This window comes from Microtus ochrogaster, chromosome 10 (genome assembly GCF_000317375.1).
Source record: "Microtus ochrogaster isolate Prairie Vole_2 chromosome 10, MicOch1.0, whole genome shotgun sequence".
In the NCBI taxonomy this organism is placed as follows: Eukaryota; Metazoa; Chordata; class Mammalia; order Rodentia; family Cricetidae; genus Microtus; species Microtus ochrogaster.
The window spans coordinates 75263968-75276568 of record NC_022016.1 but is presented as its reverse complement, the minus strand read 5'-3'; the positions used below and the strand labels follow the sequence as shown (position 1 = coordinate 75276568).

Genomic DNA, 12601 nt, shown 5'->3' with positions numbered 1-12601 from the left:
CTGCTTTTATTCTCTAACAGTTGCAGGAAGCGTGGATGCCGGGTATCAAGCTCAGGTCTTCTGCAAGGGTACCAAGTGCTCTTAACTGCTGAGCCATCTCTTCTGACAGTTCAGCATCTTCTGCAAAGGGTTGGAGTACAATACAGTAAATCCTGCCAAGGCAGAGAATGCTTTACCAACCAGATTGTCACTGCTTTTGCTTTAAGCAGTATGCTCTAGGTGAAGCCTGGTGGAACCTGGAAACTCGGGAGTCCCGCAGATTCTAGGTGCCACTTCCTCTCATTTCTTTGACTACTTTTGAGTTCATTTATGCTTTGTTTAGTCGTACTTTGCCAGCTGAATCTTCTTGTTGAAATGTGAACTCTTTCTTCCCCTAGCCAGTTAAAGTCTGCTGTAAGAACTTTTTGTTGTTGTTGTTGTTTGTATTTTTTTCGAGACAGGGTTTCTCTGTGTAGGTAGCTTTGGAGCCTGTCCTGGAACTCACTCTGTAGACCATGCTGACCTCGAACTCACGGAGATCTGCCTGCCTCTGCCTCCCAAATGCTGGGATTAAAGGCATGTGCCACCACCACCAGGTTCAATACAAATACTTTATTCTTTGAGTTTTTTTTTTTCTTATGAAGATGAACTTTCTCGATCCTTACCCAGAAAAATGTGGTCTTCCTACCTCCCAGCTCATGGCATCCTTAATGCAGTGTAGGGCCATCCCTAAGTAAAAGGTATACAGACCTTGCCCATAGAAGGGCCAAGACTAGACCTAGGTACATAAATGCAAACGAGGATCCTGCCCTGGAGAAACTAAAAATCTACTGTAAGAAGTGGATAATGAAATAACTGATTATACGGCTATGCTTTGCCTACACCATAGAAGAAGCATGGGGAAAGCTGGAGAACCACAGAGGGGAGGAGTCACTCTTGCCAGATCAAGGGTGAGGGTGGAGAGGAGCTGCAGAGAGACTGTCTGAAATGGGGGGGTGAAGGCTAAGAGTGCATCAGGCAGTGATGCAGGAGAAGGAGGTTCCAGGCTACCTGACAGCTATAGAAAAAAGGGCACGGAGTAAGAACAGGGGTGGGAACGATGGGGGATCAGCGCTTCCACCGCAGAGGGCTCCCACAGATATGAGGGCAGGAGAAACACGCAGGGACAGAACACAAAGGCCTCGGGTAACAACCTCGGTTAGATTTGTTAGATTTGTCTAGCCAGGCACCTATGATTTTCAAACCCCTAGTTTAGTCATTTGATTCATTAGAATGCAGCCACTTCCTTCTACTAGGTCCTTTGTTTCTTCCTGGTCCTCTGATCCCCGTATCTCCACACAGATCTGGATGTCTACCCCCCACAGTTTCCAAGGCTCTAAAAACGACAACTGATGCTTTTCAGAAAGGATTGCATTTTCTCCCCCACTACACGATATACTGAACACAGGGGAGGCTGATGCTTTGGACCTACACCAGAAGGATCTGTTCTCTCTTCAAGGGGCAAAAATAGATGTTAAGCCTTTTTGAATTCTTTAAAAAACAATTACATTGTACTATTTTATGTATGGAGGTCAGAGGACACCCCTTCACAAATCAGTTTTCTTTTCCACTATGTGTGTCTCAGGGATCAAGCTCAGGTCATCAGATCCGTGGCAAGGACCTCTACTCACTGAGCCGTCTCACCAGTGTGACAATGAATCTATCCTCCTGCCTCCATCTCCCCAGGGCTGGGATCACAGGCATGCACTATCACATCTGGTTGGTTTTATTGATGCTGGGTATCGAACTCACGGCTTCTTGTAGGCTAGGCAAGACTCTATCCACTGAGCCACACCCCCGGCTGCCATTATTTTTGAATTTTGTACTTATTCTTCAGTAGATGAGTGTGAAGCTGGTTAGCGATCTTCCTGTTCAACTTGTGGTCTCTTAACTGAGGACAGAGCTGAGATACAAACTCAGGTCCCCTGAACTCCAAATCCAGAGCTCTTTTGGGTGTGTCCCAGCTCCTGGCTCCGCCTACCTACTTCTGGGGCAGACAAAGCTGCCTGGGATCTGCGGTGTCCCGGCCGGCCGAGGTCTGGAACAAAAGGAAGGCTGTGCTCCCGGAATAGATTTCTGCTTTCTGCTACCTCACTCTCCCTTTTTCCTGTAAAACAAACGGTAGCAGAACCAATTAATTCTTCAGCTACAGAGGAGATAGAGACCAGGGGGAGGGTATATGTTCCTTGTCTGTGATGGTTTAGTGACAGATGTTCAAATTGAGGACTCTTAGAGTCAAAGTTGGAAATTTCAGGATCTTCTCTTAAGGTGGGTTGAGCCTAGAAGACACCTAGAGCCAGAGAACTGGGGTTTCCTCTTGGAAGGGAGCTTGTTTTTGTTTTGTTGTTGTTGTTTTTTTTTTCCTTTGAAAAATTAGAGCTGAAAAGGATGTTTATTTCCCGTTTCTGCACATTCTTTTTCCACCCTTCCGTTGTTTTAAGACAGCGTCTCATGTAGCCCAGGGTGGCTTCAAACTCTCTGTGTAGCTGAATGTAGCCTAGAACTCCTAATTTTCTGCCACTGCCTCTCATGCAGATAGCAGGCGAGCACCCCCCAATGCTGGGCTGAATAGTCTCTAAAACGCCGCCCAACTGAGCGGGCAGGACAACCGAGCACAATTCCGAAGCCACTCACTTTGAAGACTCCAAGCTCGGGCAACACCACGTGAACCTAGTATGAACGAAATATTTTGCCTACCAAATTACATTGGTGAAATAAGTACAGCTATTCGGTAAATCTAGAACCGTGGGGAATGTGTTGACCGTGTTCTTAGGAGACATATAGGTTTGGAATGTTCTCGGTCTCTGGAGATCAAGCCTTGACCAGTTTAGGTCTGCCAGATGAGAGGTTTCAGCGTTTCTTTTGCTCTGGCTCTGATTTCTATCCACTTCTGTGAAAGGAAAGGATTGCTTCCAAGCTTCCCCAGAACAAGAAGCCAGACTCGGTGTCTAGGGCCGGCTTCCAGCTCGGGTGGGCGGTGCCCGGTCGTGGGCGTGGCCACAATGTGGGCGGGCTCTGGGAGAGGGCAGCGTGTTCGCGCCGCCTCCTGTCCGTGCCCGGAAGTGCCCGTGTGGGCAGAGATGAACTAACTGGACGTTAAGTCCCCGACACGGTGTCCCCGGCCTTGAGGGAAGCGGCCTGCTTGCTTAGGAACTCCCTCAGCCGCCGCGTTCCCGAGCCGCCGTTGCCGTCCGGGACGATGATGCCGCGCCTCCTGCTGCGCGCCTGGCCCCGTGGCCCCGCGCCTGTTCTGGGAGCCCCTAGTCGGGCCCTGAGTGCCAGCTCGGGGCCTGCCGAGTACCTGCAGCACAGCATCGTGCCCACCATGCACTACCAGGATAGCCTGCCCAGGTGAGCCCAGCCTCCTGGCCCCCGCCGCAGGCCTGACTCCTGGCACTTCGGAGTTTCACTGAACTCTTCCTCCCTACCGCTCCCCCCCCCCCCCCCCCCCCCCCCCCCCCCGCCCCCCGCCGCCCCGACCTCCCGCCCTATAGGCAGTCACGTTCCCTGGTTTGGAAAGTCGGAGACTTTGAGAATTCCCTGGCTCAGAAGACTCAGAAACCTTAAGGTCCCCTCCGCAATTCTCCCGTCTACAAGTTTCATCTTAGATCCTACAAACTCCCTGGCCATTCATCTTTTAGACAGTTTTCCTGAGCCCCTCACACTTTACCGCCCAACAACTCGGGTAGCAAATTCCTAACACTGGTCACCCTCAGGTCAGTTTCCACTATTTGCCTTCTTTGCTCCTTGCTGAGACCTCTCTGCCCACTCCTCTTCCAGTACCCTGCGCTACACCTTATCAATTTCCACTCCCCATCGTGACTTCTAAGGTCAGCCCTAACCTAGAAACTTTCCATCCCCACGGACCCTTCCTCAGCACCCCTTTGGGCGGTCCCCAATACCTCATCCAGACTGCCTGACCTATCAAAACAGCCCCAATAAGTGTCCCTCTCCCCCATAGTTAGTACTTCCTTAAATCATCTGGTGTCGAGTTTTTTCTTTGATCTTTCAGCTATGATCTGGGTTGTCAGATCTACTCCAATAATAGGAATTGCCTTCACTCTAAGCCAAACCTAAACTGTCTTCTCTGCACTCACTGTTTATTTCCCGAACCAAGCGCCAAACCTGTCTCAAAGTCGCTTCTCACTGCCCTTCTCCCAGGGGTCCTCCTGTCCCGGAGCTGGAGGTCAGGGCTTCCTGCTCCATCCAGGAAAAGACAAGCATTGTCCCACGGTATTATCCCCTGTTGTGGGGTTTGTGTTTTCCCCCACACCCAGCAGGTATTTACCCGGGTGTCATCTGCCCACCACGCTGTCTCAGCAGAGCGTGCAGTGTGCAAACCTGTACGACAAACTGCAGCGAGGGTGTCTTAACTCAGCAGGAGGCTGGGGGAAGAAAAAGGGTCTTTGCAGTTGTGGGCTGAGGGGTGTGACCTGGCCTCTCCTGACCAGCTTGTGTGCACTGCACCAGTATGTAGGGGAAAGGTCAGGACTCGGGAGGGCCGGTTTTCATTGGCTGAGTCAGATAGTTCTGACTCTGAGGCCTGAGCCTCACCCAGGTTTAAGATCAGATGGATTGTCAGATTGGAGTTGGAAAACTGTTAGGGATGTTCAAGATAATTTAGTTCCTCCCACAGCACAAACATCTGTAAGGTCCTGGAAGTGTTACTAGTCAGGTGTAGTGTACAGTGCCTTTAATCCCAGCACTCAGAAAGTGGAGGCCGGCTGAGCTCAAGGCCAGCCTGATCTATATAGAGAGTTCCAGGACAGAGAGAGGTACATAGTGAGAACCTGTCTTGAAAAAAAAATTAAAAACCCACAAAACCCAAAAGAACACATTATTACTACTCCCCCCTCCCTCCCCCATGGAGCAAGCAGCCAAACTTCCTGGTGCCTCATAGAGAGTGGAGTTAGAGGAGATGCTTTCTGTGTCAGCAATTCTGGGCTAGTAAAATGCATTCTCTTTGACTGTCACACTTGGCAAGGAACCCTGCCCTTGACCTCTGGTGGAACTTTGTTTCAGATTCCATTAACTGCCACAGTCATCTGTGAGGTGAATGGCAACACGCAGGTCTTTGGACTGTTCAGAGGCCCTTGAGATACAATGCCAGGGATGGGGGTCATTGTCACTCTCCAATCTGTTCCTTCGTCACTGCTTCCTCTGGCCTCACTTGTCTTGGACTCTTTCTAGTAGGAGCCCTTGATTATCATTTGCTTGGTTTTTTTCGAGTGTTGCTGGTTTTGTTGTTTCTGTATACTAAGATGTCTGTAACTTACGGCTCAGTGGTTAAGAGTGCATGCTCCTCTTCCAGAGGACCCGAGTTCGACTCCCAGCATCCACCTCCAGCAGCTCCCACCTGCCTGTATTAGATCTGCAGTTGATCCATAACAAATGCCCGTCTTCTGTTGCTTTTCTTTTAACCACCTCCAGTGATAGTAGGCGTTCAGCACAAGATGGGCAGAGAGGCAGGAGAGGCGGGGTTTACCTGGCCACTAGGGTAACGGGTAGAAAATAATTTGTGAGCCCCAAAGGCATGTCTTCCAGGCCAGTCTTCTTGACTTCCAGAATAACTTTACTCCTAACTGAGTCTTGAAAACACTATCCCAGCTATAACTAGGTCCTGTATGCAGGGAAGGCCTTTTAGCTCTGTTTCTATAGGAAGAATGCCAACGTCCCTGCTCTTGGGAGGCAGACCAGGTTTGAGAGCAGGTGACTCGGTAGCTTACCCAGGAAGAAAATCCGCTTAGCATTTTCCCTTCACCTTTACTAGGGCAAATAACTATTAGATGGGGCTAGGGTGGAACAGGACAACACTAAGATAAAATTGCTACGAGTATCTCTCCAGGCCCTGGCTTTACCTCTTCTGAGGCCCGGTGAATCACCCACAGGAGCCAAAGGAACTGCTGTGTACTGGCAGCCACTGGTGTTTCTTGAGCAGTGTGGAGGAAACCAGGGTGGTACCTAGAGACCAAAGTACTCTCTATCTTGATTGTGTTACCGGAAGAATGGTTGGTGAACACTCTATAAAAAGAAAATTGTTATAATATGGGTCTTTGTACATGTTGTGGAAAGTCCAGTTAAACTGGCTCAGGTAACCCGAGATCGATGAGCTCACACAGACTCAAGGATCTACACGGTGCAGTTCTGCCTTCTTGCTGACCTCTCTATTTGTGTGACTTCATTCTCAAGCAGGTTTCCTCCTCAGAGTTGCACAGAGGCAGCCAGCACGTGAGCCATAGCTTACACCCAAACCTCTTTCAGGAGGCCGTAAATCCACACTCAGGGTGGGTCTTCCCACTGCACTTAACCAGACTAAGAAAATTCCTCACAGGCGTGTCTGAAGGCCAGCCCAACTCAGACAGTTTCTCATTGAAATTACTCCCTTGTGACTCGAATGTGTCAAGTTGACAATTAAAAACAGTCATTATGAGCTGGGTGGTGGTGGCGCACGCCTTTAATCCCAGCCCTCTGGAGGCAGGGGCAGTTGGATCACTGTGCGTTCGAGGCCAGTCTGGTCTACAAAGCGAGATTCAGGACAACCAGGGATATTACACAGAGAAACCCTATATTGGAAAAAAAAATGGGTTCTGGGGGCTCAAACTCGTGTCCTCACGCTTGTTAAGCAAGCAGTTTATTTTTTTTTTTAAAGATTTATTTATTTATTATGTATTCAGTGTTCTGCCTGCATGTGTCCCTGATGGCCAGAAGAGGGCACCAGACCTCATTACAGATGGTTGTGAGCCACCATGTGGTTGCTGGGAATTGAACTCAGGACCTTTGGAAGAGCAGGCAAAGCTCTTAACCACTGAGCCATCTCTCCAGCCCATGCAAGCAGTTTCTTGACTGAGTCATCTTGCCAGTCCAGAATTCACTGTTTCCAAGTATATGATTTTTGGCATATTCATAGCATTGCATGACCATCACCACTGTCGAATCCATTTCTTCCCCCTTCCCCCTCAAACTCTGCCATTAATTCGACACATCCCACCCTGCCTGACACCCACTGTATCCCTTGATTGTCCTTCTGGAGGGTGACTTAATGTTCGAAATCAGGATTGTCAACTGTCAACATTCGTACGTTTTCCAGCATGCCATGCTATGTCTAAAGAGAATAAACACAGTTGCCAAGAGCATGCTGCTCTCAGTTTCACTCTTCTTCCTGCCTGGAGGGTCCGTAAAGACTGAAATGGTTCAGTTAGAGTAATAAACGGTTGGGATATATACAGTCCAGAGAAGACGTGAATGTTTAGGGTGAGGGGAGATGGGGGAAGAAAGACAGATGATGTCAAAACCCCTGGGATTAGGGGACAGAGTTTTTAACTGTATCTTCTATATGATAACAATTTCAAGCATCCATTACTGGTCTCACAGTCTGGTGAGGAGAAAAATAAGTAAGAACTGCCACTAAACTAAACAAAATAAAACTACTTATTTGTGTGTGTAAACACAAGTGCACGCCTGTGCTGCATGGGCATTCCTGTGCTGTGGTGGTTGTGTGGAGGTCAGAGGACAATTGCAGGTCCCTGGGTATCAAATCCGGCTCATCAGGCGTGGCGGTAGATGCCTTTACCCACTGCGCTCTCTTGCTGGCTCCTGCCAGTAAATCTGGTAGAGGTAAACCCAGGAGAGTAGGTTCCTCTTCTGGGAGGAGGCTATTCTTGAGAGACTAACTTTGTTATAATACCGTTTGAAGTGGCATGGTTCTGCACTTGGGAGACCGAGGCAGGAGGGTTGTCGTGAGTTAAAACAGCGATGAAGCAGGTTTGGCCTTTTGTGGACCCTGTGTTGCTACCTTCTGTCAGGCAGATGACCTTCAAGAGTCTAGTTTTCTGCCAGGTGCAGGGGTGCACACCTTTAATCTCGGCACTTGGAGGCAGAGGCAGGTGGATCTCTGTGAGTTCTAGGCCGCCTAGGGCTATATGGTGAGATCCTGACTCTGAATAATAAGAAAAGTCAAGCCTTCTCAGACTCCCCAGCCTCTAGAGTGTCAGAAGTTTCTCTTTGTAAATGACATCACATCACTTTGTATTGCTGTAACAGCATAAAGCAGACTAAGGCTGGGTGGAAGAGAAAGTAATAAGCTAATTCATCCAACTTAAGCTTATCAAAAGCCTTTCCTGTGTTGGCCCATGTACCAGTAGTGATCAGGGAAGAAATTCTACAGGAAGAATTCCAAGTGGAAAGGGTCTTCTCTCTAAGATAGCATTACCAGGTTGATGACTTCATACTCAAGGACACCATGCTGGCGGCTGGCCTGGCCCTGGCGAGAGTGTTTATTCAGTGCAGAAACCGGCAGATGTTCCAAGTCAGGGTCTATCCTGGGAGCGCTCCTGGAGCGAGCCCAAACAAGTCTCTCTTCCTCTAATTTATTTTGCTTAGGACTTTCATCACAGCAACAAAAAGCTCTTATATTATGCAATTAGTAACTCAAAATAGTCATTACTCTGAAAATGTCCTTATTGCGCTGAAGAAAGTTCAGTCAGGCCAGAATTGAAAGAATTGACCATTCAGAAGTTTTTATTAAGGGTTGTTTTTAAGAAATCACTGCTGTCTCTGATTTTCCTTAAAAAGAAGGAAAAGCTTTCCTTAATACCTCTGGTGTTAAAGCCTAAGCAATATAAGTAGTACATTTTGTAGCTATGAGCAGTTGAGGTGGTATTTGGAACTTCCTATAAAAGTCAGTGCCTGAATGGTTACTTGGAGTATCTAAGTTCATAATGGCTATAATAATTTGTATTCGTTTTTGTTATTAAGTTGTAGGTAAACATGCATTCAAAAATAATGAATGCAGTGTAATATATCATAAATCGAGCTATGCTTCGTGGACAATGGTTCAGTTTTCCTGAATGACTGATACATATTTATATGTTATATAAACATAACTGTTAATCTTATCTTGGTAGAAGTAAAGTAAGCTATTATTGTGTTAATAAAACTATTGAACTGGGGGAGAAGAGGCCATGCTGTCTGCTCTTCATTTCACCTTGGACCAGTACCCTCGCCATCATAGCCATGACTGGGGACTGCTAGCGAGTGAGGCAGCAGAGGGCGCCCTTGCCGCTGCTTGAGAACATGGTGATTCCTGATTGGATGCCGGTGCTGGGCATGGCACAGTGGTCAGTTTCTACCTTTCGATGTATGTAGCCTCCATACTGGACTGAGACAGGGATTCTCCGTGTCGCCCTGGCTGTCCTAGAACTCTGTATATAGTCTAGGCTGGCCTTGAACTCAAGGATCTGCCTGCCTCTGTCTCCAAGGTGCTGGGATTAAAAGCATGAGCCACCATGCCCGGTGTTTTTTTCTGTCTTTTAACTCTGTCTTGTGAAATGCACAGGAATATTTTACAAGTAAAGCTTCTTCTCTTTGCATCCTGGGTGGTAGGGAATGTGTGTGCCATCAAAGGGTAGGTTTTAGTGCTGTACACACAGTGTTAGCAGTTACTATAGCCATGACCCAGAAACAGGAATGCTTGGGAAGCTTCTTTCTCCTTTTGCATTTGTTATTATCACTAAAATATTTTACAGTACTTAGAATAGAATTGACCGTTGATGCAGTAGTAAACTCCTCAGTTCTGTTATTGCTCGTTTTTTTACTGGGTGCTGGGGTCAACTTAGGACCTCATGCTTGCTAGGGAAGTGCTCGACCACTGACCCGTGTCCCAGCCCATCCATCAGTTTTGTCTTCTTACTTACTGGCTTTTCCTTTTTGGTTTTTTGTTTATTTGTTTGTTTGTTTTTAAGGGGAATGAATTTCTCAGTACCTGCTTTACTAGTTGGCTTGTATCGCTTCTTGGTGTCTTCCCATACTGTCAGCCTCACACTGACTTTGCTTTCCCCCCAGGCTGCCCATCCCCAAACTTGAAGACACCATGAGAAGATACCTCAGTGCACAGAAGCCTCTCCTGGATGACAGCCAGTTCAGGTAAACACTGAGAATCCCGGGAACCATTTCTAGCAGGCAGCATTCATGGGAAGCTAGCAAGTAGTGGTCACAGACCAAACTTCAAGGGACCTCTGTGACCTGACAAGACCTCTAGAACCTAGAACCTGGTGTATATATTTGCAAGTTCAGGAACTGGGTCTTCATTCACAAAGGCCTAAGCAAGCTGGGGGGAGAGCCCTCTAACTAGACTCAGCAGGAGGTGGCTTATAAGATTGAGTGGCATGTTTGTGATTTATCTTGGAAGGTGTATCTGCCAAGCTGGCTGGTACTGATCATATCCAAAGGGGCCTGTGTGCTGGGGAGGAAGGTCCATAAAAGACTGCATGGTGGACCAGAGCCTGCTTGCTGAAGACGTTTACTGCGCCCCAAGTCTACCCTTTTAGAACCTCAGAATGTGACCTTATATGGAAATCAGTTTGTTGAAGATGTAATTAGTTTAAATGAGTTTCTTCTGGGATTGCGCAAGTCTCTAATCCAACCAGCTGATATAAGAGGCGAACCAGTGACAGCCATGAAGGACTCAGGTAGAGACTAGAGTATTGTGTTCACAAGCCAAGAACAGCAAGGATTGTTCCCAACACCAGAAGTCAAGAGAAGGGCCTGGAACAGATTCTGTTCCGTGGTCTGCAGAGAGAACACCATCTTGTTGACACCTTGGTTTTGTGCTTCCAGCCTCCAGGACTCCCAGAGAATAAAACCCTGGGGTTTTCTGTTTGTTTTTGTTGTTGTTTGATTAAGGGTCTTTGTACATAGCCCTGGATGTCCTGAACTCACTGTGTAGATCAGGCTAGTCTTGAACTCACAGAGGTCTGCCTGCCTCTGCCTCCAGAGTGCTGGTATCAAAGGTGTGCACCAACACGTGTGGTAAAATCCTATTGTTAGAGTGTTCTTAGGAAGCCAGCATGGCATGGACTCTGAAGCGAACCTTAGGCATTGTTAGAATGTGGACCGCAGCGAAGCCTTGTAGCCTAGTATGATCGGTGCTGTTTCCCACACTGGGAATTTTCTGAGATTACTGGTATGGTCTTTAGAGTCACAGAGCCCTTGACTGCACAGTGAAAGAAACGGATGAATTGTTCATAGTCTAGCCTCTGCTTTGAAATCATCGCCTACCGTTTCTCTTCCAGTTACTGCATCATGTTTTCCTCTACCCTAAGTCCTAAGCTCTATGGCTTTTAAGTCCTCGAGATGGCATCATTATCTCTCTTTTATGCAGGTAGAAACTGAGACCTGGAGAGATTAAGTAACTTGTCTAAAGTCTCCCAGTTTGAATGTGGTAAAGCTGGGGCTCAAACTTGGCTCCTTCTGACCCCAAAGCTTTTCCCCATGCCACACCACCTCCTTGTAGACAGGTGGCTTTGGGAGAGACATTTTGAAAGGAAATGTCTCAGTCCAGGACCCCCAAGGCCAAGTTCTTACCACCAAGGAGATTTATTTGCCCCAGAAGGACAGAGGGCAGGGAATAAGAGACCAAGACAGGAGGTAGAGAATGAGGGAAAAGGGCAAGGGGACCAGGGAGAGGGGCAGAGGGACAAAGGACTGCCTCTGCATAGAGAGGAGACAGATGTGGCACACAGGAAAATGGCAGTTTATACGGGGAAAAGGGAAAACCCCGTGTTAGGATGTGATGTTTAATTTTAACTGGGCATGTTGATTAGGTGAGCCACGTGCTGGAGAGGGCTAGTGTTCTTCACTTTTGATCTTCCCGGTTCCCTAGGTGTGTTCACCTCAGGCTGATCTGTGTTCTCCTCAGAAACTTCCTTATCTATTCCCAGATTCTGGGATAGTCTGTTGGGGACCCAGACTGTGAATTCCTGGCCAGGAACCCGAAAATCATGTATTCCCCACTGGTTTTATCTCTTTTCTTGGACATTGCAGGAAAACAGAAGAATTTTGTAAGAGTTTTGAAAACGGCGTTGGGAAGGAACTGCATGAGCATCTGCTTGCCCAGGACAAGCAGAATAAGCACACCAGCTACATCTCAGGTGGGTAGGGAACGGGGCGCCATCAGGGCTGCAGAGGTATCTTCTCAGCTCCTCCCCTTCCTGAAGTATGTGGAGGGAGGCCCTGTGTGTGGTTAAGATGGTGCTGGCTGGCATCCATGCTCAATACCAGCGGCTTGTCTTCGCTCTACAGAGGGTTGAGACAGAACTTAATTGGGTCTTTGCCCTGAAAACGATGAGAGTCAGTCCTGTTGTCATGAGGGTCATTCTGTTCCTTCTCTGGCCTACCTGTCCCCTAGAGCCTCATCTCAGTAACTCTCTGATGCAAATCATGCTTCAGCCAACCCACCTGCACCTGGCTCCCAGAACTCCAGCACTCTTCCGCCATGTTGTTCTTGTTCATTACATTTTGTAACTGGCAGACACTTCCTTTGTGGTCCAGGCTGGTTTTTGAAACCAAAGTTCTCTTTGTCCTCCGTTTAAAGTTAGTGGTGTCCACCCCTATTCTTACACATTTTTAAAATTTAGGTGTTTTTTTTTTAATTAAAAATGTTTTATTGGCTGAATGGTGGTAGTGCATGTCTTGTCTTTAATTCCCGCACTTGGGAGGCAGAGGCAAGTGGGTTCAAGGCGGGTCTGATCTACAGAGCTAGTTCCAGGACACACACACACACACACACACACACACACACACACAC

The 12601-nt window shown here is 47.7% G+C and overlaps 1 protein-coding gene across 1 annotated transcript in view; it reads left to right on the top strand.

Annotated features, from left to right (window-relative positions):
• Nucleotides 1-3070: 3070 nt before the first annotated feature.
• The window catches only part of Cpt2 (carnitine palmitoyltransferase 2), a 25137-nt gene continuing 15606 nt past the window's right edge, over nt 3071-12601 (top strand). Inside the window, exons 1-3 of the mRNA XM_005353534.2 lie at nt 3071-3369; nt 9859-9939; nt 11839-11945. Coding sequence (XP_005353591.1) covers nt 3218-3369; nt 9859-9939; nt 11839-11945 — 340 coding nt within the window. The 5' untranslated portion in view covers nt 3071-3217. The remainder of the gene's footprint in view (nt 3370-9858; nt 9940-11838; nt 11946-12601) is intronic.